Raw genomic sequence first — 25,667 nt, forward strand, 5'->3', positions numbered from 1 at the left:
ATTTGTTGCACTGGGATTAATCTCGAGCACTTGATAAGCGCTAAGTAGCCGTCGAGGAGTTTATGGACGATTGAGAGAGGGGGGGGGGTGAGAGAGCTTCCGGGTCCATTAGCACAGAGTGATCCGAAAGTCCTGCATCACCCCTAGGACCCCTAGGGTTCTTGCCCTTTTCAGGGCGGTCCCCTTAAAGTTTTAGTAAGCAGACCCTAACGTCGCTATCTCTACAGTCTTGTACTGGTACTCATTTGAGCTCAAAAATGTTTGACTCAAATACGAATTTTTGGAACTTATTGGCTTTTTTCTCTTCGCAAAATTGTGTGAAACCAGCACCATTTCACCACCTTGTTACATACAGTTCGAGTCATTTCTCAGCGCTTTCCTCAAAATTTCAAGTCTCCATCTCAATTTGTTCGAAAGTTACAGGACTGCTCTTTCCTGGTGCTAGTGGTGTGAGACATTTGGATCACCCTGTAAGTTGCCAGCAGGCTGATTATTGAAGTTGATGGACAAAGCTATAGACAAAAGAGACAAGTGGGACATAGAGTGATGCTATCGGTTGAAAGGGGTGGTTGTCGTAGATTATGCTGGAATCGCCCCTATATTTTCCATGGTAGGTAGCATGGCCGAGAGTATGGAAAAGGCGGAAGGAAAGTGTTAGGAGGCATGGCATAGCCATAACTGGCGATGAAAACTGCCATAAAGGATGGACGCGTTTAATTGGGAGACAAACGAGGGTATCGCTGCACGGGCGTCGATCATTTCCGCGAGTAACTGAAAAAGGGGCTGGAAATCGGCGATCATTTCCGCTAGGAAATCATCGATCGTTTCCGCAAGTGCAAAAAATGAATATGCACAACGTGGCAACTCTAAGTTGTTGGAATGATCTAGAAGGAGGTTTGCCGCATCACATGTCGCATCGCGCTGCACTGATAAGAAATGAATGAAAGGTGCGACACCGCTGACCGCTCTCTCGGAACTGAAACTGATCAGTTGGTATCAAGTCAGTGCGTGACTGCGTGTGCGGGATGGATGTTCAAATTTCGGAAAAGTACGTTAGTACGCGAGGCGGAAATTGCATAGTAATTGAAAATTACAAATTGTGTCAAGCAAATGTACTTAAGAACGGAAATGTGCGGTATCGGTGTACGATGAAAAGTTGTAGGTACAGTGTTTTAGTTGATAAATCCCGCGAACATGTTTTGGAAGTTAAGAACGAACATTCTGCACCAAATCACCAATATTCTGATGATGAAATAACGAGACAGAAATTTAAGGAAACTTTAAAAAGAAAAGCGACCGAAAACATCAGAGAGAAACCGTCTGCCATAATCGGTAGGAATTTATTGGCAGAGGGGACTGACGCAGTGGAATTTCAGCACATAGAGTCATTACGGCAAAGTATGTACAGGAAACGAAGAAAATTAACGAAGAACCCTTTACCAGGTAGTAGAAACGAAGCTATCAAACAATTATTTGACAAACAGGAACAAATTTTGTTTCAAAAGGAACAGTTTTGTTTTGTTCACGACACCGAACCCATAGTAATTTTTACATGCACCGAAAACATGAACTTATTGAGTAGCTGCACCGATGCCTTTGCAGATGGAACCTTTTCATTCGCCCCTCAACACTTCACGCAATTATATACTATACATGTTTACGTTCAAAAATTTTACGTTCCTGTTGCTTTTTGCTTCCTTGAAAATAAAACGGAGGCCACTTACAATTTAATGTGGCGACGGTTGTTGGCCATATGCGAACAATTAACAGGTAAAACTTTCTGCTTTTCACACTTTTACGCTGACTTTGAGAAAGCTGCTCATAATGCCGTACTAGCAATGTTTCCGGAATGCCTTATATTGTGCTGCACCTTTCATTTAGCTCAGAATTGGTTTAAACATATTCAGCAAAACAAGTTCCTTCTTAGAGAATATAATACGCCAGATTCTGAAGTGGGCAAATATTTGAAATATTTTTTTGGCCTGCCATATTTACCGCCTACTGAAATAGAAGCAGGTTTCGTTGATTTACTATCGATTGCACCCCCCCAAGTGCCATCTGATTTTTCCGATTATGTCTTAGAAACGTACATAGACGAGGCGGCACTGTTTCCTCCTAGCATGTGGGCAGGCCCCCCCTCTGATGGGCCAAGAACGACCAATGGACCTGAATCCTTCCATAGCAATTACAATAAAAATTTTTACCATCGGCCTTCAATTCATAGTGTCACGCAAGTTTTACTAGAAACGCAAGCTCTCACAATGACAAAAATTAACTCAATCAAGAAGCAATCTACAAATGTTATCCGGAAAGAAACCGCCGATCGACTTGCAACATCCATCCAGGCATGGAATACATGCAAAGAAGCATTAGAAGGAGGCTCTGAAACGGCTCGCTTGAGGTACCTGAAGTTTATGGGATACCGATTTCACGGGAAGAAAGTTTAAAGTTTTCGACTTAAAATGTGACGTGATAATTATTTTATCTTAAAAAAAAACTGTGCGCACAGTTTCTTTGTTGTTTTTTTTTAAAGTGGATTTTGAAATGTTGAGATGTGCAAAAATCCTTACCGTGCGGACAGTTTCTTTATTTTTTTTTAAAAAGAAAGAGGTTTTTTGAAATTTTGCGATTTGCATATACGTGATTTAAGGGAGGGGGGGAAAAAGTTCCGAACTTTTACTTTTTACAAAATGAAGTGGAGTTTTGGAACTTTTTGTCAACCGACCTCTTGTATCTTCTTTTGCTACTTCAAATCACAGTCTTCTTCTTGAATCTTCTTGAATCAATGGGTGAGTACATTAATGTTTATTTAGGGGATAGTTTCAGGTTTGCCGACGTTGCCAACTCCTCCAAATGGTAACAAAAATTGTCATGAAATAATTTGCGGAAATGATCGCCGATTTCCAGCCCCTTTTTCAGTTCCTCGCGGAAATGACCGCCGCCCCGCTGCACAAGCACGGAGCCCGGTGTCGGCGGCTGAGCGGAAGTGCGGAACTCATTAATAAACCCGCACGTGTAATGAATGAATTTTCGCGGAATTTGATGAGCCGGCGTCACCGACGGACGTCCTGCCCTTGCGAGTCGCGAGTAATTATCGCCAGCACCCTCGCCACCCTCCCACCCCCTCCACTAATCAACGCTAAACGCCCGAATTTTCTCGCGCCAAACCCCCAGCCCCCAACCCCTAGCCCCGTACCCCGTCGTGACCCGGGGAATCCGGATGGTTTTTTAATGCCGCTCTTTGCCACGTCCTTCATCTTTTCCTAAATTTCGAACCGCCGTTTTTGGTTCCAGGATCTTCCACGTGGATCCTAAAATTCTATACGATGAGAGAACGGGAATTAACGAGGGAATTTAATTTGAGGGAGAACCGATCTTGAAACGCCCCTGAAGACATTTGAAATTTTGTCGGACTTAAGGACAGTCGCGACCATATCGGAAAATGAAGGTTCAAGAGAGAGAAACTTCGATTTTGAAGCAGTACTCAAGATTTATGAAGCATTTTTGGTACGTCCTCGGAAGACTGGATAATTTTTCAGATGCCCCTAAAAACCATTTTAACTCCTTAAAATCTTGATTTTTGGAAAGTCCTCTATTTTTGCTTTGGAAAACAATCACGGACCTTGTTATTTACTTGAAAAAAAAAGCTCAAAAAATTGGGTAAAATTTGGGTTCCAGCTCGTGAAATTGGGTAAAATTTCGGTTGCAGCTGGGAAAATTCGGCAAGGCGGCCGATCGGGAGGTTCCGCTGATCCGACGGAGTTTCCCGTGCTCGGGAACTCGGTTAATATTCAGCGCGGAAGCGGCTCGCACCTAGCTGCTCTCGTAGCTCAGCTTTGGGCCGGATTAATATTCGGGGATTATCACGGCAGCACCGTTTTCATGAGCTATCCGCGCATCCCATCTCGCCCACTTATCAGCCGGCGCGCCCTCGCCGACGACGACGCACCGAGCTCAGATTCTAATTCGCAAGCCGCATTAGGCGGAACACAGCACCGGATACTACCCCCGACACGGGAAATCCGCTAAAGCCGCCAACTACCTTCCTAATTGTACGTATTAGTATTTATCACGGCTTAAGATGATTTGATATCGCCAAAACGCTCACCGGACCCGCCGATACAAAATCCTACTCTTTGATTTAAAATCATAGGGGTAACGTCTAACGCATACCGCTTGAGGCGCGCACTGGAAAAAAAAGTCTCACTGGAAAAAAAAAACACTTTGGATCTACAGTCCAGACTCTTGAAAACATTGACAAGAAAAAGGACTCTTGATTCAATCAGATTTAAGCTTAAATCAAAAGGAAATCCGCTCAAATTAAGAGAACAACTTAATTTGAGGAAAAGGCTGCAAAGGCTCCCCCAAATTAAGTTGTTCTTTTATTATGTGTATTTATGGCTGATTAAGTTGTTTTTCATTCAAATTAAGAGGCTTGGTTCTTGATTTAAGCTTAAATCTGATTGAATCGAGAGTATTTTTTCTTGTCGATGTTTTTAAGAGTCTGGACTCTAGATCCAATGTGTTTTTTTTTCCCGTGCTCTTGGATCTAGAGTCCACGCTCTTGCAAATAATGACAGAAAAAAATCCTCCCGATTCAATCGGATTTTTGTTTGAATAAAAACAAATTCGCTCAAATTAAGAAGCTTGGTTCTCGATCCAAGCGACTTTTTTTTTTCTAGTGGAAGCGGTCTTGAAGGAAACGAACCTTGTAGCGTCTGAGTGTAAAATTTCATTAAGACCTCATCCTCAGTTCCTCGTAAAATGTGTCTCTCAGACGAAAAAAGTAACCACATGATTCAACTTTTCAATATTTCCTTTCATTAATCAAAATTTTAATAGGACGTTCGATTCTGCTCATGACTAAATTTGTATTGTCGTTTGTGTTGCAGGATGGTCGCTAGGCGAAGAAAAGCAGGAAATGAAGGACACGCGTGAAGGAGAGGACGTTACCCTGGAGTGCCGCTTTCCGCCGCAGCTCAAGTCGCAGAACCCCTCCTTCTACTGGCTCAGGGTCAACCGACACACGCACGACAACGTCGCCATCGAACAGACGCCCCTCGACAATAACTACAGGTCAGTACCTCCATTCTCAGTACTAGCTAAGGAAAAATGCCGTATTTGCCCTCAGACGTTGCCATTTTTCTTTCAGGAAAACACGAACTTTCCAGGAAATCTGTGAATATTCTTCTTCCAATTCTTCTCCAAATTTCATTTGCAGTTCGATCCGATTTGTCTAAAAATGTCGAAGAAAAATACTCATACCTTCCCTCAAAAATTAAAATTTTATCAATAGAAATGTGGCAACATTTGGGCGTTTGATTGGCAGTTTTTCTTGCCACGGCCTGAAATATCTGTTTTCCTCGGGATAGCCCTATGAGGTTTACAATGTGTATCAAGAAGACCATAAAAATATCACCATAAAAAGAACCATCGTAACGAATTTCTAGTAAAACTCGGCAACATACCTTCGGGAATAGACCATTGCAAGGAATGACAATGATTTTCCTTCGAAGAAATTAACATTGGTCTCTGGTTAGTGGTTAGTTTTTCAGGCATTTTTCTCATTTTAATTCGGTTAAATCAACATCGCAAGTACGAGACGCAGACACAAGAAAAATAACTTATTTTTCAACTCAGAAAAATGTATAAGAAAGGAGGGGAATCAATGAAGAATGAAAGACAAAAGACAAACAAAAATCTCGAAACTTGCCATCGGCAGTATACCTGGGTGAGTTCAAATAAGCGTCTAATCTGGTGTCCCGAGCTGTTTTAATCGTCACAATCTGAGAAACATGGGCAAATCAAATTTTTTTCTCATTTTCCACACTATTGTTGACTATTACATGCTATTTCCCACTTTATTTGGACTGAAATAAAAATTTAGGAGAACTTTGAATGTGCAAATTGCCTATATTTGTCCAAAATTTGCGTGTCCCCCGTGCCTGGTTCTTGACTTTAAATCGATGTTGCAGCATAACCAGAGTGATTATTTGAGAAAACTTTATCGGAGATGATAGGTAATGCTTTTGAATTTGAGAAAAAAAATATGTCAATTTTTTTTTTTGCTCCATCAATAACTTTTTCACGCCCTAGAATCATTGTCCCGAGCAACAGTCAGCAACAGTCAGGAGAGACATGGCAACGATGTAATAAGCTCTAAATGATTGCCGCAACGTTGAGGTTTTTCTAAAAACGACTTTTTTTGTTTTGATTGAATAGTTTACACGTCGTAGATGGCAAAAATTCTGAAATTCGCAAATTTTTGTGCAAGATTAACGCCATTAACAATGCCAAACAGAATTCTGTACACGCTATCGAGACCGCCGAGAGAGACCATAAGAAAGAAGATCCACGAAGCCCGGGACAATTGCGTGTAATAAGAGCTGTATTTCAAGTCGAGACGACACATGCATTAATTATAACGAATCCGCGGGGACAGGAAGCACGCGGATGAAAAGGAAAAAAGCCACGGCCATGCATTCTTGACTTGAGGTTTCCGCGGAGGTAATTGAGTCTAGACGGGGGCGACGACGCAACACGCACGACGCGCGACCGCCTGCTATTGCATACAACTCACGGCGCTCGCCCGGCGACGCCACGTAAATTCATTGACTCAGAACGAGCGAAACTTATTATAAATTCAATTACTTCCCGATTTTTGAATAAATAATGCAGACCCCCCTTCACCGCCCCCTCGTGCCTGTCTACGGTGCAGAATGGACGGTCATTTCACGCGAGTAGACTACCACTCACGACAAACTAGTTACGAACTCTTGAGACTCCTTTTCCCTCTTTTAAACCCCGTCTAATTAAAATACACTCGAAGATGTAGAAGGAAAATCAATTAAGATTGGAACGGGGTGGAGAGTTTTTAAGGTAAAGTAAGCTTTTGATCAATTTATTGCCAGAAATGGAAGGACCCCCCCTTCCTTATAAAGTTTTTAAAAGTAATACCGTGAAGTAAAACTTGGGGAGCGAGAAAGTAAAGAGAGAAGAAGCCTGTACCAAGAATGATGTTCTTTCCAAGCACGACGAAAAGCCTCCTTCCCTCGTTCTTTCGAAAACGATCCTTTTTGGGGTAATTTTATCAATTTTAGTTCATCGAATGACATTTCTGAGATTTTGAAGTTTTGCTCTTTTATCTCCCACCAAGCAAGTTTTCCTGCCTTCGAAACACCTGCAATAGTCATCATTTTTTCCCCAGCTGTTGACATACCTACTAGGTGAATGATGAGACGTATGAACCAAACAACTTTCTCAAACTTCAGTTCGTGTGCAAAGATGAATACTCAACACGTTGATAACCATCAATCAAGTAGGTAGGTCAATACTTGGATGTTAGAGTCCCGAAAGTAAAGCTCCTACCATCGCCAAGATATCAGTGGAGGGTCTCTTTGTCTCTGATTCGGCCCTCGACTTTTTGACGTTATCCGGTCTGTATTGCGAGTGCGTGACTTTGCATCCACCTGCGATGCATCCACCCTTATGTAACTTCCCTAACCTAACCTAACCTAACCTAACCTAACCTAAACTAACCTAACCTAAACTAACCTAACCTAAACCAACCTAACTAAACCTAACCTAACCCAACCTAACCTAACCCAACCTAACCTAAACTAACCTAACATAACCTAACCTAACCTAACCTAAACTAACCTAACCTAACCTAAACTAACCTAACCTAACCTAAACTAACCTAAACTAACCTAACCTAACCAAACCTACCCTAACCTAACGGCTGGGTGGATGCATCACAGGTGGATGCAACGTCCTGATCCCCTGTATTGCGGAGGTTTCGTTGCAATTCAGCTACCGATTATTCTGTGTTTTCTAATGTGTGTTTTTGGTTTTTGCTTAGGTTGGACTTCCGTCCGGAGCAGGGGAAATACGACTTGCTGATCTCGAACGCGTCGTACGAGCGGGACAACGGGCGCTTCGAGTGCCGGGCCAAGGCGCCGGGCAGCGGGACCGACCTCCACTCCCAGTCCTTCGTCGTCACCGTCCTCACCCCGCCGGGCCCCCCTCGAATCTCCCCCGCCCCCAACACCACCGCCACCGAGGGCAAACCCCTCGAGCTCGCCTGCTCCAGCGCCGGGGGCAGCCCCGACCCCCTCATCAGGTCAGTACTCATTAAACACGATTCAGATTCATTGTGTAACTAGGAACTGTAATCCCTGGCTCGGTTTAGAAACAACGTCTGTGCCATTCTTTGCATATACACATACGTGTTTTTTGCAGAAGAGCTAGAGAATTGTAGTTCTCAATTGCAGAACCAATAGCCATAGGTCCTAAACAAACATTTTACCACTTTGTTCCGTCTGGAATTCGTTTTGCGAGAACTACAAATTTCTAACTCATAACATCGTTTCCGCCACGAAAGAACGTAACTACATTTCATTGTTGCCAAATTTTCCCTCGTCAATTGTATTTTCACCCAGAGAATCTTTGGAGTCCTCAACTGAAAATTTCAGTGATTTTTATTTTGATCTCATGCAAGAATCAGACAAATTATCAACGGGCAATGCGCAAGTACAATGCATGTTTACAAAATTTCAAGTTTTCCACGGAAAAAAATCTTGTTTTTTCCAAGAAAATCTATTAGAGAATAGAAATATTGGAGATCCTGAGTTTTTAATCAGGGAAATTATCCCCGGAAATCAGGAAAAATCAGTGGATTGTAAGGGAATGGAGAAAATAAGAAATTCTAGGCACATCGGGGATCGGCATACAGCAGATTTTTACATCATAAAATACCGTTCAAAAATCGTGGGAAGTTTCAGTTTGTTTGTTTGTTTGTTTGTCCTCAGGTGGTACCGAGAAGGAATCCGCGAACCCTTGGAGACTGCCACTCACTCGGGCAAAGATGGCGTGACCTCAGCCATTCTATCCCTGAGCCCGAAAAGGGACGACGATGGCGCCATCTTTCGTTGCGTCGTGTGGAACCGCGCCATGCCCGAAAGCGCACGACTCGAAACCAAGCTCACCCTCAACGTCAACTGTAAGTCTCCTCCTTTACTCTTTATTTTATCTTCTTTGGGGGCTTGGAAAACAAGGCACATAAGTGAATTTTTTGCCATTTCGAGAAATACGTATTTGAAGTTTCGAAATTACGTGAACCCTTATGGCGGAAAGAAAGTTCAAACTGACTTTTGATGCTTAAAATTGGAATTTGGGAGTGAATTTTTCTCAGAATATGTATTAGAACTAATTTTACTTGAAATCATTGCATCTCAATTTTTTCAAAAACTGTACTTATGCGCCTTTTCCTCCAAGCCCCTCAATTGAGTTTTTAACACAATATTTCCCTTTTAAATTATAATTCCTCAACGTCATTTCATTTTGAGTTTACTGTTTTAAAGAATTTTTCAACGCTCGATTTCTGGCCCTGTCTGGTGGTCATTCCCAGGCATATTGGTTTTAACCCCTCGAAAGCGAAAAAAAACCGTCTCGGTGAAAAAAATTCAAGAAAAAATGGGAAGTTTGAAAGTTGCCTCTTTTGCAAACTTCGCCGAGAGAAAGGAAACGGGTTGAGAAGAAACGGAGAGAAACTACGGCTCATAAACAAGCGAGAAATATACGGAGCCTTTATTGGCGAGCATCTAATCGGAATTTGCAATCCGGCCACGGATAATCGGCATCACTCATCCGAGGCTGTTAGTATGCAGTGACGCCTCGCAAAGGCGGACCGTTAAGTTTTGACACGCACGGCTCAACCAGATCTCGGCATGAATTAATCACGCAAGCAATGAAGTCATTGCGGGTGGCTCGCCCGGGGGCGGGCGGGGGCAGTTTGCAAACACCGAGGCGCGAGCGGGTCGCGGGTCGGAACGGAGCCATGCGATAGGATGCAAAAATGCAAATTGAAACGCTCTCCCCGAGAATACTAAATGAGGCGTTTAGGGTCGTTGGGGGCGGGGGGAAGTGGGGTTAGGGAGGGGGGCTCGCCATCAATACCTGCGATGTGTCCCCCTATCTTCGAGCAGAGTCTACTCGGATACTTTTAGGGTGCTCTAATTAATTGCGCGTGAATTTTTTTGCCTGTTAGTTGGAGGATACAAGCGTGGATATTTCGCCTTCATTTTTGGTGGATACCATAAGTGGGTCACCAGACAAGCGCTGCTTAGGGAAAAAATCGATAGAAAACTCGAAAAATGAGTCGTGAGTGGTTCAGCTCATTTTCGGGCCAATGAAGTGCGTCGGATTGCATTTTTATCCAACAGTTGTGAGTCTCGAACATTTAAAAGTTCAACTTGCGGTATTCAAACTTTAAAATTGCAACTTTCCAACCGTCATAAGTCCGGTTCGCTTCGATATTTTCGGGCATTTTGTAATAGTCGCCAAACATGCTTTCACTCATCGATACCAACATTTCGATTTTGAGTTTCCCGGCCATTCAAAGCACGGTCACAGATCCGCATCCAGTTCTGCGGGAAAACCACTGCTCGACAATCTATCTCTCATAAATATATTCCCGGAAAAGCGTAATTGGAGTCGGTAGGGGCGAAGAGAGCATTTTCGTCGAAAGCTCGTAGCTCCGTTGATCCGATTGACCGGGCGATTTTCCTCGGGAAAGAGGGATCGCGAATGAGGGGTAGGGGGATCCTATCCCATTAGGGTCGGGGGGGGGGGGGGGTTTCTAGCCGCCACGGGCAGGCGTGGACCGGACCGAAGCCACTCGATTTCAACGTGAAAAATGCATTATGGGAATCGATGCACATCGCTAGTCCGTTGTTGCCACCAGCTGCAGTTTCCAGCTCTTTGTTTAATTCGATTTCTGATACACTAGAGTCTGAGATCGCTCCTTTAGTATTTTTTTATCTTGATTCGTAACCCTCTATGCGAGTGAGGACCTCAGTCCACAAAATTTTAAAATTGATTCATTAATACCAATGTATAACAGAGTGTTCAATAAACATTGCAAGACAAAAAATGCCGGATTTTAAATTCGTTCGGAGTGCGGTTTAAAGGTTCTATTTCAAGAAACGTAGTTTCGAAGAAACATTTTTCAAATGTTTTATTTCCTTGTTCAGAGCACTAGACTGACAGTGCCAGATTATAATGCAACGACTTGTCCGTTATCAGCCCGAAAATGAACCGAAACTGTCAAAATTTATTAGTATGAACGCCGGGGAGATTTATCCGTTGAAATGTCGAACACGATTTTTCGGCCCAACTCGACACAAATCGCCCTCCTATAAATTTCGTCTCCGTGGACTGGAGACGCAGACACGGGAACAGAAAGTGAAGAAAGAAACGTTCTCGAAAGTCTTCGAAATCAAGCAATAACAAACGTGTTCTTATAAGTCCTTAATAGGACGCATTTCAATCAAAAGGAACTATTTCCATCGTGAGACATGAGCCTGTTATGTATGTACCCCAACGGATTTCAAGGCTCATGTCACAATGGACATAGGTCCTTTCGATTTAAATCCGTCCAATTTCGGTTCTCTTAAAGCTGAACCCCGGTCAAGTCCAACCCCATTTACCGCGGCAACATCGGGCAGTGTGTGTAGATGCGATGGGGGGGGGGGGTGAAGGGGGGGCCAGCGAATCTGCCGGGACCCGGCGAGCGATGTCTCCTGAATAAATGATAACTGTTTGATTTCAAATCGGATTCATCGGGCATTTGCGCCCCCTCCTCCTCCCCCCCCCCCCCGCCCCCCGCTTAAGTGCGCTGACGGTTCTTTTGTTCAACGATTGCAGTTAACGAGCTGTGGCACGGCCCCGGGCGCCGAGTCTGCCCCGAAACGACCGGATTCCCCTTTCGTGCTCGGCTAAAACCGCGTATGCGTATAGGATTCCCGTCCGGTGGTACGTGGTTTCATCCGGCCCGCGAGGGACCGAAAGTGTGCCGAGTGAAAACGACGTATCTGCACGGGAGTTTCGTCGGGAGCCGCGCGGTTGTTGCTTCCGACGAGTTTCCTCGAGCGCAGGCACCCGCGGCTGGAGCCCCGGTCGGCAAACATTCATCCCCCCACGCACCGCCTTAATTTTTCATTTTCCACTCGCGTCCCCGAGGAGGAGGGAAGGGGTTTATTGGATGGGTAAATTTTGGAGTCCGTCGGAGGTCGGGTTCCCTGATTCCAGACTAGTTTTTTAAGCGAGTCCGGGACTCTGTGTGAAGCACGGAGACTGTGCTTTTCCCTGCTTAAATGAACTGAATTCAGCAGACGGAAAAACGGGAAAAGAACTCCCAACGTAAGTTAAATTAGAGGGAAAAAGGGCGATAAGGTAAAAAAAAGTAAGATATTGACCTAAAAACCACCGAAAACGCAATTTTTTGGAAATTTAACCGAGACCAGCCTTGATTCGCGAATAAGGGTAGACGGAAAAACTGGGAAAGAACAATCCCCATTAAGTGTAATCAGAGGAAAGAAGGCGATAAGGTATAATAAAAGTACGATACTAGCGCTAAAAATCACCGAAAACACAATTTTTGGAAAATGTGACCGAGACCAGCCTTGACTCGCGAATGAGGGTAGGCGGAAAAACTGGAAAAAACAATCCCCATTAGGTTCAAACAGAGGAAAAAGGACGATAAGGTTAAAAAGTAAAATACTGACGCTAAAATTACCGAAAACGCTATTTTTCGAAAATGTGACCAAGACCAGCCTTGTTACGCGAACAAGGGTAGCTCTAAAGTTTTAAAGCTTTTATCTGTACGTACGCACCCCACTCGTGAAATCCTCCCTCTTATCAACCGCGAACGGGGGTGACTGATCTTTCAGAGTCGATCTCGGAATCCATCCAACCGTACTCACGAATTTCAGAATGAGTCTTAAAGTCGTTTTAGAGCGGGCTTACCTATGCTCCCAACAACTAATTCCCAGCCGGCCTTTTCCTGCTTTCCTTCCCGGCCCCAATAATTTTCCTTCCCCCTCTCCTTATCAAAACCCAAGACCCCATTCTTGCGTGCGACGAGACGACACTTTAATTCCTTCGCCGAAAACGAGTTTCCTTCCGATTTCCCCGTGCAAAAAGACCTAAACGCTTTGGTATTCCTCCACGGCTTACGCTGCTTTTCACGAACGAGGGGTTCGAATACCTCACTGTCGCCGCGTTATCAGCCGCAGCTCATCACCCGTTGTCATCGGCAGGGATTCCGTGGAGGGGTTCGCGGGTCCCCTACGGCCCTAATCCCTGCACGCGTTCCATTGTTGTCTGCTCCAAGCTGGGGATTTGTGATTAGTGATGTAGAGGTCAAGATTACCGGCCAGGCTAAGAAGCCTATTTTCTACCCCTTCCCCCTGCCCCTCCCCGCCACGACTGGGCGAGGCATAAACAGTGATGTGTTAGTACTCACTCCGAACGCTTAACAACAACACCGCCTACCGACCAGCAGCGATGTGGTGCCGGATTGCCGGATTATTTCCACGTTTCGCCCTTGAATAAGGGGTTTTGGAAGACAAGGCACGAAAGCGAACTTTTTTTTATGAAAAAAAGTTAGACATTTACGATTTCAAATGGTCTCAACATATATTCTGTGAAAAATGTGTTACTAAAATTCAATTTTTAGCATCAGAATACTAGTTTGACCTTTCTGTTCGTCCTAAAGCTCCATATAACTTTAAAACTTCAAACGCGCATTACTTGGAAATTGCACTTATGCGCTTTGTTCTCCAAGCCCCTTAAACGTAGTTTGCTCCAATTGTGAAGCCTCTGAACACATAATCAGGGTTTAGAATGATGCTCAGGACCTGGAGTAGTTATGGGATTCGTCAAGGAACGGAAATCTCGGAAAAATTTTAGGTAGAAAGCTTTTTAGTTTTTACTGTTAAGCGAACAAAAATATTTAGTACACTGGGAAAAAAAAACACACACACACATTGGATCTAGAGTCCAGACTCTTGAAAACATTGACAAGAAAAAGGACTCTTGATTCAAGCAGATTTAAGCTTAAATCAAAAGGAATTCCACTCAAATTAAGAGGCTTGGTTCTTGATTTAAGCTTAAATCTGATTGAATCAAGAGTATTTTTTCTTTTCGATGTTGTTAAGAGTCTGGACTCTAGATCCAATGTGTTTTTTTTTCCAGTGTAGCCCAAACATTGATTAAAACTTCACCTTTTCCTCAGAGTTAAATCTGGAAGGAAAACAACTCCGAACGTCTTTCCTTCTATTTCGACTTCACGTGACCCGGTCTTTCTCTACACATGCCGAGTCCGATTTACCTCTACATATTCGTTTCCTCTGCTTGTGCACCTGTGCGTGAACCCGGCCGAGGCGGGCAACGCCGCCGCCGCGACCCGGAGCAGCCATCCCAATTAGTATTTACATTTTTCTTCAATCTCCACTTGTCAGGACTCGGGAGCGAACACGGGAACCCCCTCCCCCCGCGTTCCCCTCACACAAGCCCCTCGCTCGTTTTATCAAGGTCGTTATTACTATCTCCGCGACCCCCTAAGTCAAAACCGCGCATATCCCGCGGAAACCCCGCGCGCATACGCGGTTTCCGCCCGGTATGCCAGCTCCCAGAAACAAAACCAACACGCTTAATTCACCCCCCGCCTCATTCCTCGCCGTCTTGTTTTATTAGTCCGTATATGCACTTGTTCTGCCTCGAGACTTAGACACCCCCCACCCCCCACCCCGTGGTTTTCCTCGATGCACTCGGAGCCATCAGCCCTCCCCCCCACCGTGCCCCCCTTCCTTCGGTTTGTATCAGATTAGTGCGGAGGATTCGCAAGACGTGGATCTCGGATGGGGCCCAGCCCCCTCGGATGGGCCCCAGTTTTTCTCCGGCGAAGACTGGTCGTTCGACGCTTCGAGAAAAATACACAGGAGTTGAGATTTCGCGGGTTAGGTGATGACGTCACCGGTTGCGAGCCTACGGCGGAGCGGAGAGTCCCTCGATTTTCGGGGAAAATTTGAGAAAGTTAGTTAATTTTACTCAACCGTAAAAAGCAAGGTACTTTGCCATCAGACTTCGAAATTCCTTGTCCTATCAACATAATTTAACATCTCCGATCGTATTTGCCTGCTCCTCTGGTATAGAACTCAATTTTTCCACCTAATTTGTCTTGTGAGAAGTATTTTTATTCCAATATAGTGAAAATTCAGAGGAGCATCGGCTAATTGTTAAGTTCAAGGGATCATTTCCCACCGATTTTGGGAAAACTCTAAACTCCAAAAAAATAGACCCAAACTATTTAGTTTCAATCATTACCAATCATGGAAAAACGAATACAAAGTTTTAAGAAGAGAGTAGCAAACATTTAAGGGGAAAATTAACAGTTTTATGTTCGATTTCCTCAATAGTATGTTCCACAGAAGAGTTGTTTTTCAGACATAATGCATTGCCTGACATCTCCCTTTCCCCGGGAGGTCACATATTGACCCCTCTCCCTCCTATTGTTGCCTTACGTAATTTACCAACGGCCCGAAAATCGGCAACAAGGACGAGTCAATTTTTGAGCCGAAATTTCGACGACTGCAAACTTGGGAACCTTGATAATTAGGCTTTAATTGAGCAGCGCACAACGAGCCGCCAAAACGACGCGAGCGCTATCTAACGCCGACGCTCATTACTTAATTGTCAGATTTAATTACGGCCAGCACCACTCGACCGGTCCCTTTTCTTTCCCCCCGCCAAAACGCGCGCGATTGTATCAACGAGCGTCAGGTATGCCCGTAAGTGGACTTCATCCAAAATCTCGCTATCCTCACCAAAAACCGCGTATCTGTAATATAATTGTCATCGGAGTTAGGCGTTTCTTGCCGGATTTTCGAGGAAGCCTCTGAGTAGCACCTCCGAAAAGCTTCCGTTGAAGTTCTCACCGTTTCCTGCACGTTGCACAATTTTCGGAGCCAGAAGAAAGTTGCGCGGATCGCGGGCGATGACGCAAGCGGGCAATTTTATGGGAGAGTGATTCCTCGCTGTTTCGGTGCGTAGTGTCGGTGTGTGATTAGACCGTGAGAGGCTCAATTTGCTCACGTCATTGGCTCATTGCTCGCGGAATGGCAAGAATCCGATGGGGAGCTTGCTGTCTGGACTCACAGACCTTGACGATATGAAAAATTTGCATTGGATTTTGATTGTGAAACAGGAGCTGTAAGAGTTGAATCGTACCGATGGGTTTACGAGAGATGGGACGTTGTGGACCGCCGTATGGAGAATTCCCTTTTATCCTGCAGGAAGTTATGACCCAAAATTTTTGCTCTATACTTCTCATTTATCCCTTACGATCAGTGACAATATATTTATAGACCCTGCATTAACAATCCGTCGTTCCGCGGACGAAGGAACGTAACTCCATTCCAAGGTTGCAAAATCGACAGAAACGATTAAACTTTTCACAAGAGCACAAGATGCAATTTTTCTCCAAAATGTATCTGATTTTGCGTAAGGTCAGAAGAAAAATCAATGAAATTTTCAGTTAGGAATACCTAATTCCCTAACTCTCCTAGTAAAAATGCAATTTGTGAAATTTGGAAACCTTGAGATTTATAGTTACGTTATTTCATATGGAACGACTAATCTAACAACGTAATTGGGCGAGGCAAAAGTTAAGTCCACTCTAGAGGTTAACACTATTTTTCGCCTTATGATGATCGTTAAGCAACTTGTTAAATAAATAAAAACTGAATACAATTCGCTGGCTGATGAATGAATGTCGGGGTGAGCACTTTGCCAGGCGAGTTTTTTTTTTTTTAAATTAGGTGCGCAACGAACACCTTAATAACATATCCTTAATCCTATCTTCAAATGGGGAAATATAGAATCGATGATTCACGCCTCGCCTCTGATTGAGAACTATCCCACGAGGCCGGAAGCGGGTGCCGAACTCCGGATTCCCGCAGCCCAGGGACAGGGACAGGGGACACGATCCGCGGTGACGTTGGCCGGGTAAGCGATCCCCGGGGCCGGAGCACAAGGAGCTGAAATCAAAGCTCCCTGCCCGGATCGGAGTAGTGCGGAGTGCCCGCTTGAAAGACGAGAGCACGAAAATCGAGAGGACTCGCCAAGGAGGAGGAGGGGGTGTAAAACGACCGGCCAAGAAATATAATGCGACGCTGCGGCCGCCGAGGAGGGAGGGGGTGGGGGTGGGGGCCCGGCTCCCGCCTCTATCATTACCTGCATGTAATAATGAAAACAATAAAAACGACGGCGCGAGTAATGAGACATTGAACGTGCACAAATATCGCCTCCGGAGCGGTGTTGCCGCACCCCGGAGTGGAGGCAGAGGTCCGGTTGTGAGGAGGGTGTGGAGAGTGAGGAGGCTCAAGGGTAGTCTGATAAATCAGCGCTCGAAATGCCTCGTGAAACCGCCGTAAAACGGCTAAAAGTACGAGCTTGTTATCAATTTGGACCAGAGGGCTGATTATTAACATTGAGTAACAAAGCGATGGACAAGGAAGACAAAGGGGACATGGTAAACATATTGAAATCACGAAGCGCGAGCACAACGCATACTAATTCCAGTGCGCCTTCATTTTTTGGCTGTGCAATATGGACGTCCATTGAGCATGAATAGTTGCATCTTGCCAGGCGTTGTTATCAGCGACGGCGAGCAGAAATTCAGCTGACAATGAGCCGTCGTGGGTATTGACAGCCGATGAGCAGGAGACTCGGTTTAAAAGCTAAAAATGAACTTGTTGCGTTTTAAACTTTCAAAAGTTGCTTGCTCAAAAGCTTAGCTCAGCATTGCTTAGGAAATAGACTGTGAATGGAAAGTAACCTTCTATTGAACGAAGACAGACTTTTTTTAGTTGTAGCAAGTGCCCCTTTTCAATTTTTATCGACAATACATTTTTAGCATGAATAGAGCTACATAAGCTACATGTTTTGGGATAGTAGGCCATGTTGCTTTCCCTCTCCCTTTCACTCACAATCCGAGATTTAACCAATTTAAATGAATTTGAATGATTTCTGTGATTTTGTTTTACCGCCCCAAAAATTGGAATTTCTGGAAAGAAATTCACATGTTTTAAACTGCTTGAGATGATCATTGTGTGAGGTTTAGATAAACTGCAGCATACTGAAGTCTAGAATCCACACAACTTGAAGCACAGATAGTGGCAAAAAGATAACTCTCGCATAAGTGGCAACCCGTGAGTAAGAAAAAAGACGAAGGGGGGGGGGGGAGAAGAGATGGGGGTTGGGGGATGAGGAGACCATCGCGGACGTGTAACGCGAGAGAGAAACCGCAAGGATCCAGGCTCACGAGGATAAATTAAAAAGAGAGAGAGACACAACGATGGGGGAAAATCATTAGGTGTCTCGGTGAAAGATGAAGACCTTGAGCTAGTGTTCTTTTAATAAAGCTCCATTTATTGTATCACAGTATCTTAGCATGCAGATACCTCCCCCCTCCCGCGCCCTGCCCCATGGGCCCCCCGGGTGGGGCCCGCGGGGCCTGGTCCGAAACCGTCCCCCTGTAATTTTTTCAATCTAAACGCTCGGGGAGGCCCCCGCCCCCTGGGGCTGGGGGTCTCGGATCCACTCTGAATGCTAAACCGAGAAACTGCGATTTCCGCCCATGATATCAACCCGGTGTTCCAGGTGAAAATTAAGCGTGGCTCGTCGATGGATAGAGACGTTGCGGCCATCTTGGAGCTGCGTTAGCATTTCGAGTCGACTGGGTGAGTCGTGACCCTCTTGCAAGGTCAAAGGACGGCTCTTTTGATTTATTAGTTGATTAATAATTGCGTCCACTCGGTACTTTGGAATATTTCAGACCTGAATTTAAATTTTGTTTAGGGTTTTACCTGAATGATCTTTAAAGTTACCTCGAAGCCAAAACTATCAAATTACCTAAATATCACACTAATGTTAACCTTTAAGACCAGTTTTCTTGAAGAAATGAAGAACAGGGTTCATTTGTTATGGGTCACCGGTCATCCCAAAAATTCGGTGAGAGGGTAAAAGCATGATCGGTTGAATGTTAGATACCTATATGTATAAAAATGTATAAGTATACCTGATGCATTATTCACAAATCCTTCTGTCCGCATAAAAAATCAATATGGTTAAAAACCTAGTATGGTTAATATGTATTGAATCTGCAGTTTGACTTCCTTGTACCAAGCAAAAATTATAATAATAAAAATAATATAAAAAAGAAAAAAATCTGAAATTTTATGATCCTTTTTGGGTGACAAGCGCTACTTTTGTGACCTCCAAAAAATGACGGATGGGCTTTCATTGGGTAAGAAGGAACCGACAAGTTTCGTATATCATTAAACTCGTTCATCCGTGATTCAGGGACACATTTCCAGACCGTTATCAAGGGCGAGCTTTCCTATACGCCACCCCACCATTCAAAGAGGCAGAACAGACTCGCACTTTAAAAACCGTGAGAGAAAGTTCGATGAAATTCAGGGGAGCGGATGGGGGGGGGGGGGGGCAAAGGGCAGCGGAGAAAAACCAGATCTAAAATCCAGACATGACCCGGGGACCGAGCCGTGATAGCGGCCACCGCGATATGGGCGGAAGCTGTAACTTAGCCGGGAGCCGAATTCGGACCACTTTAAGCCACTCGACTGGAATTGATGGACCCGGCGGTGCCGAGTTCCTCGTTCCGGGTCCGGGGGCCGGGAGAAACGGGCCCGAGACCCGGCAACCCGGGGCGCAATTGAAGCCTCCCTCGCGCGTGTGTGGGCCGCCGGAGACGCTGCGATTAATTGATTTAATGAAGTCGTTTCATGTAAATGTGAAAGAAGCTCCGACAACTCTTTCGGGGGCTTTTAGCTCCTCCTCTCAAATTAATTTATCGCTTTCCCACTCGCGTGATGGAGTGGAAAGGCGCAGCGGCGACGCGGGTCCCTTTCAGCGAGGCAGTGAGCGATGCGCGCCGTGCAGCCGCCCTCAAAGACGTCCCCGTTTGAGCCGGTGCCTCGTGCAGGAGTCGAGGATTTTCCGTTTGAAAAACAGCTTCTCCGTGAAGTTCCGCGAGATAAACGATCGTGTCACCGGTTTCGTCTGAAATCAACGCCTGAGCCCCCCTTCCAAAAAAAAAAAAAAAAAAAAAAAAAAAAAAAGCTCTTAAAGTCAGGGTGTCTACCGTCATTAAAAACCGGGTAATATCAGGGAAGTCGATGTTTTCAGGATAAATAAGGAAAATCGGCCGTAGATCAGGAAATTCTGAGTGCTTCAAGCGTTTTTTTTCAAATGTTTGATTCTCTTGTTTAAATACATTATGTTGATTTTTTAGATCAAACGAGTGTCACTTTACTCGCGTGAAAAATCAGGAAATCTCGTCTGAAAAATCAGGAAAATATCAGGAAACTCCAAAATTAAAGTTTAGTAGATATCCTGAAAGTTCGATGACGAACTCCCAAGGTGGCAATGGAGAAGTATTGCACCAGAGGTCACTCATGAGCGAATCAGTTGTTTTCAAAAGGGAACAGATCCATTCCTCAATTAGTCTAAGGTAGCATTTCCTTCTATGCAAGCCAAGGCTAATGCAAAAATGGACTGTTCCCTTTTGAAAACAACTGATTCAAGTTACCTCACGTCGCGCTGAAATCTGGAATTTTGACCTCACGCTTTACTTTATCACCGACTTTTCGGCGCTGGGCGTGAAGTGCGTCAGAATGCCTTCAATTGTTCGTTTATGCAACACGCTCATAGTCGAGTAGGAATAGTTGCATACCTTGTTATTTGAAGGCGTTTCACATTTCAATGGGATTTATGCTAATTTGTCTGTGTTTTTTCGTGTTTCAGACTTCCCGCGCGTGGAGGTTGGCCCCGAGCCGGTGGTCCGAGTGGAGCGCGAAGGGACGGTGACACTGCAGTGCAACGTGGACGCAAAGCCGCGCGTGAGCGGGGTGCGGTGGACGCGGAACGGGCGGTTCGTCGCCACCTCCTTCACGCACACCCTCCGCCAAGTGACGAGCCAGGACGCCGGCAAGTACACCTGCACCGCCGACAACGGCCTTGGCCAGAGCGGCGAGGCCGAGATCACTCTCGACGTCCAGTACGGACCCCAGGTAAGCCCACCACAACATTCGATACCATTCCGTTTTTTCGAGTAGGGCCTGATTCTTAGGTTCTTTTCAGGGCGAAGAATTATTGAAGAGTCAGATAATTTAGCGGGAAAATCTTCAAATTTTTCCTTCCAGCGAAAAACATTGCTTTCGCTTAAATTTCAAGCGACTCCGCGCCCCAAAAATCGGAGTGAACAAAATTTCTACAGGATATCATGCCGAAAAGCAGTACGCCAATTACCACATACGACAGTATCACGTCTCTCCAGATGGAGTATGATTTGGACTGCATTTTGCAATCAGGAACTATAAATTCCGGCCCGGTTTAAAAAAAACGTATGTGCCGTTAATTTCCCTATGCACTTAAGTGTTTTTTCAGATGAGCCAGAATTTATCGTTCCAAATTGCAAAATGCAGTCCATTTATCCGCTTATTCAGCGTGACAAATTCTTGAAAAGTCATGGGATTTTGCCGGAAAACCTTGAAATTTTTTCTTCCACCCAAAAACTCAGCATTAATTCAAATTTTCAGTAGACTTTTTGCTGAAAAGTTACAGTGAAAAGAATTTTTACCAGAAATCATGCCATACAGTTAATCCAGGGAAAAGAGAGGGAATTTTATTTTCTGAATCCTCGAATAGCCAGGGAATTTTCTTGTTAAACCTTGAAATTTTCTCTTCTACCCAAAAACATAGCATTTATTTAAATTTCAAGAGACTTTCCGCCAAAAAAATCATTATGATCAGAATTAGTAATTCTAAGTCATCACTAGAAGTTCATAATTTATCATTAATCAATTAATCATAAATTATCACCAGAAGATTCTGTTGTATCTACATGCCTTCAAAACCTCTAATCTGGAATACGTTTTTCAGGTGACGATCCAATCAGGTCCAGGCGTGAGCCGTCAGCGCGACGTGGAGGAAGGCGAGAGCGTGGTCATCCACTGCAACGTCTCCGCGAACCCAGCCCCGACGACCGTGGAGTGGCTCCGAGAGGGACGACCCGAGTTCCGCCAGTCCGGCGAGACCCTCGTCCTCCAGAAGGTCTCGGCCGACTCCGCCGGTACCTACACCTGCCGCGCCGTCAACGTCCTCAACCCGACCTCCCTCGCCAGGACCAGGACCAATAAGGTGAGTCCTACACTAAGGGACAGTACAGCAATACGGGTCCTACATCTCTGAATTTTCCCTATGTTCGCATATGAAGAACAAATGTCGACGGGGAAACTACCAGAGTACGTATACGGTTTGCGACGTCGCAGACGTCCTGACGTACTTTTTTTTAGATGGAAAACTATACACTTAACGTCAATGCTTGAAATCTGCCGTGAGTTTTCCTCTCTGTGTGAAGCAATAGCTGTGAAATCCTCAAGGAATAATATTGGTTTGTTCTCCTTCACAAAAATAAAATGGGAGCGCAGTTATTTAAACACAGCAAACGAGATACGATACTCAACGTCAATGCTTGAAATCTGTCGTAAGTTTTCCTCTCTGTGTGAAGGAATAGCTGTGAAATCTTCAAGGAATGATATTGGTTGGTTCTCCCTCACAAAAATAAAATGGGAGCGCAGATATGTAAACACAGCAAACGAGATACGTGGTCTGGTAGTTCGGGTCGACATAGAATAACTCTAGCTACCGCAGATTTCATGATACGTAACATTATTTTCGGGATTTTACGTGAGCCGTGTAGTAATTGTAGTGTCATTCGTAAATGAAGGCGTTTTTAGGTAGTTATTGTGATCGAATAGATCCGACTGAGTTTAGAGTATTTTTTCTCGTCGAATTTTCTAAGAGTCTGGACTCTGGATCCAAAAGACTTTTTTCGAGCCAAAATTTCCAAGGTATTTTCATCCATCCCATGTGCCCCAAATTGATCAAATATTTTAATCACCTGTTCGATTTCAGGTGGGAAATGCATCAATCACTTTGCTGGTGCGTCACCATCCAGGACAGGCAAGGATCACCCCCGATCGGCCAATCGCGACCGAGGGCGCTGGAGTTACCCTGACATGTTCTGCCTCCCCTCCTGGCTGGCCCATGCCCACTTACCGCTGGTGGCGAGAGTCTGACCAACCTAGTTCTTCCTCAGGCTCGGCTGTTACCATCCTGGCCACCGGGTCCAAGTACACCATCCCATCCGCCCATATTGGCAGTGAGGGAAAATACCTTTGTCAGGCCATGAACGAAAAGGGTAACGGAGATATCGCATCTGTCATCCTCACCGTCCACCAACCTCCTCGATTCCTCGCTAAGCTTCAGCCGCATGTCACCAGAAGGTAAGGGTTTATCTTTTATTAATTTTCTTGCATCTTTAGCTGCACTCATGTCAGTAGAAGACCTTATTACCCTGCTTTCCAATAAATAAATAAGGAGCGGAGAAAAAAATAACCCAGCAAGAGTTCTATTTCTGTTTAATTTATTAGAAATCTTTAAAAATGGATTCACAAAGTCAAGAACATCCTCAAGATTCAGATTGCTGTTTTAAAAAGTTCATAAATTAGATATAAACTAAGTCTCACAAAAATCATTATCAGCTGGTTACTGTAGTATTCAGAAATAATTCCAGTAATAACTACAAAATCGTTTTTAAAAAACTTTTGAGTAGTTTTTTTTATTGATTTTAGTAATAAAAAGAAGATCTGAATTTACTAATATTGGAAAAAAATCTGTGTGAGCTCTCTTTTGTTTGTCATCATTAATATCGACCAATTGACTGATTAAACAGTCCAGTATCGTTTTTTTAATTTTGTTTTATTTTGGAAATATTTTCCGTTGTGCTTGCTCTCACAGTTGTTTTTTCCGTTTCCAGGGTTGGTGACTCAGAATTCAGTGCAATGTGCGGTGCTCAAGGCAAGCCAAAACCCTCTATCAAATGGTTCAAGGACGGTGCAGAGATCTCCCCGAAATTGTTTGATATTAGTACAACCGAATCGGAGGGTGAGAATGAAGTCTACACCGTGCACAGCACTCTGCGATTTTCTGGTCGGGACAGACCCAATGGCAACGAGCTCATACCGTTCGATCGTGGAGTCTACTCTTGCATTTTTGAAAACGAAGTCAAGCGAGCTGAAACAAGCATGCATCTCAGGATAGAACGTAAGTTTGAGAAACTGATTCATCAATTCGCATTTCTCTGATTTTAGTAATGAACCTTACACAACGAAGAGTTTCATTTTCAGCCAACATTAGGTAGCTTTCACCCTTTCTTTGAATGATTTGCCTTGTAAAAATGATTTTCAAATTCTTATACAAATGTGTTTCTGCAGTGTTTATGATATTTTGGTACAAAAAAGAATAAAAAATATTAAATGAAATTAGATTTGGGATTTTTTGACATTTGTCTTGAATACTGTTGCTGCAAGAGATAGCTTTCAAAATTTAATTATTTGCATCTTGAGGCTGAAAATTGGTGCATTGAACTATAATTTCACAAAAGTATTCAATCCGTTAAAAAAACTACGCCACTTAGAACTTACTCTTTGGGACACTGAAAAGTATATTATTTGTTGATAAATTGCCATTGTGCAATTAAGTCCCTTTTCCTATGGATAGTGGCGTTTGATTGAATACAAGATAATTAATATTATGTATTATTTTTTTTCACAGATGAACCAATAGTGCTCCACAAGTACAACAAAGTTGCTTATGACCTTCGTGAAACTGCCCAAGTAATATGCAAAGTTCAAGCATACCCAAGACCTGAATTCCAATGGAGTTACAGCACGCACACAGCCCCTCTTCTCCCTGGCAGCGATGGACATTATGAAATCAACACAACAGTCAATGAAGCAGGAGGCGACGTGTACACATCCATCCTACAAGTCTCCAACTTGCGCGAACTAGATTATGGTGATTACAACTGCCGGATCGCAAATGCCCTCGGTAATGTTCGTACGACCATCCAGCTCCAACCGAAAGGTGCTCCAGAGAAACCAGAATCGGTGACAGCAACGCAAACGGGACATAACTATATCACCCTGAAGTGGGTGCCTGGATTTGATGGTGGACTCCAGAACACCAAGTATTTCGTGTCGTACAAGAAAGTACACCACTCGGCAGACAATGATATTGACAGTGATTGCTACGCGTCCAGGAAGGCGAACACATATTTGTCAGAGGAATGGCAAGAGTTTGACTGTCAGAGGAGCAACCCGTGCAATGTTACAGCCCTTGAACAGCACCAGACCTATGTATTTAAGGTTCGTATTATGAAATCTATTCTTTCTGAAGCTGGGAAATAGACCTAGAGATTTTAGATGAATTAAAATTGAAACAAGATCCTTCTTCAAGTCTTAAAGTAATCTAGCTCAACCAAGTTTCAAGTTTTTACCCAGAATCGGTGTACAAACATCAGCGATTTATCTGCCTGTTGGAATCTTGAGAATTTCATTCATGAATTGTACTCACAACCAGAATAAAGACATAATTTTAAAAGAGAACTTAATTTTTTTGAAAACATAAGACTTTGGAAAAATAAAATTGTGAAAAAAATTGAGTGGGAAAATATTTGATACTAATTTTCTGTTTTAGTGCCTGAAGATTTCGAGTTATTTTTTGTTGAAGTTTCAACTTAAGTTTTTCACTCTCTTTTCCCTCCAAGATTCAGTTTTTCTTTCAAAATAATCCCTCTTAAAATAATTTCCACTACAGATGTTGACTACAGCATAGAATGACATCCATCATCCATCAAAGAGTAATAGGCTTTTGTGTAGGGATTGAATTTTGATCTTAAT

The 25,667-nt window shown here is 44.0% G+C and overlaps 1 protein-coding gene across 2 annotated transcripts in view; it reads left to right on the top strand.

Moving 5' to 3' along the window:
* The window catches only part of ed (hemicentin protein echinoid), a 245,265-nt gene that overhangs the window by 209,021 nt on the left and 10,577 nt on the right, over positions 1-25,667 (top strand). For both annotated transcript variants that reach the window (XM_072299770.1, XM_072299771.1), the window contains exons 2-9: positions 4,893-5,076; positions 7,862-8,122; positions 8,811-9,001; positions 20,668-20,933; positions 21,805-22,062; positions 22,840-23,210; positions 23,744-24,030; positions 24,541-25,133. In XM_072299770.1, coding sequence (XP_072155871.1) covers positions 4,893-5,076; positions 7,862-8,122; positions 8,811-9,001; positions 20,668-20,933; positions 21,805-22,062; positions 22,840-23,210; positions 23,744-24,030; positions 24,541-25,133 — 2,411 coding nt within the window. The remainder of the gene's footprint in view (positions 1-4,892; positions 5,077-7,861; positions 8,123-8,810; positions 9,002-20,667; positions 20,934-21,804; positions 22,063-22,839; positions 23,211-23,743; positions 24,031-24,540; positions 25,134-25,667) is intronic.

Source organism: Bemisia tabaci, chromosome 4 (assembly GCF_918797505.1).
Source record: "Bemisia tabaci chromosome 4, PGI_BMITA_v3".
In the NCBI taxonomy this organism is placed as follows: domain Eukaryota; kingdom Metazoa; phylum Arthropoda; class Insecta; order Hemiptera; family Aleyrodidae; genus Bemisia; species Bemisia tabaci.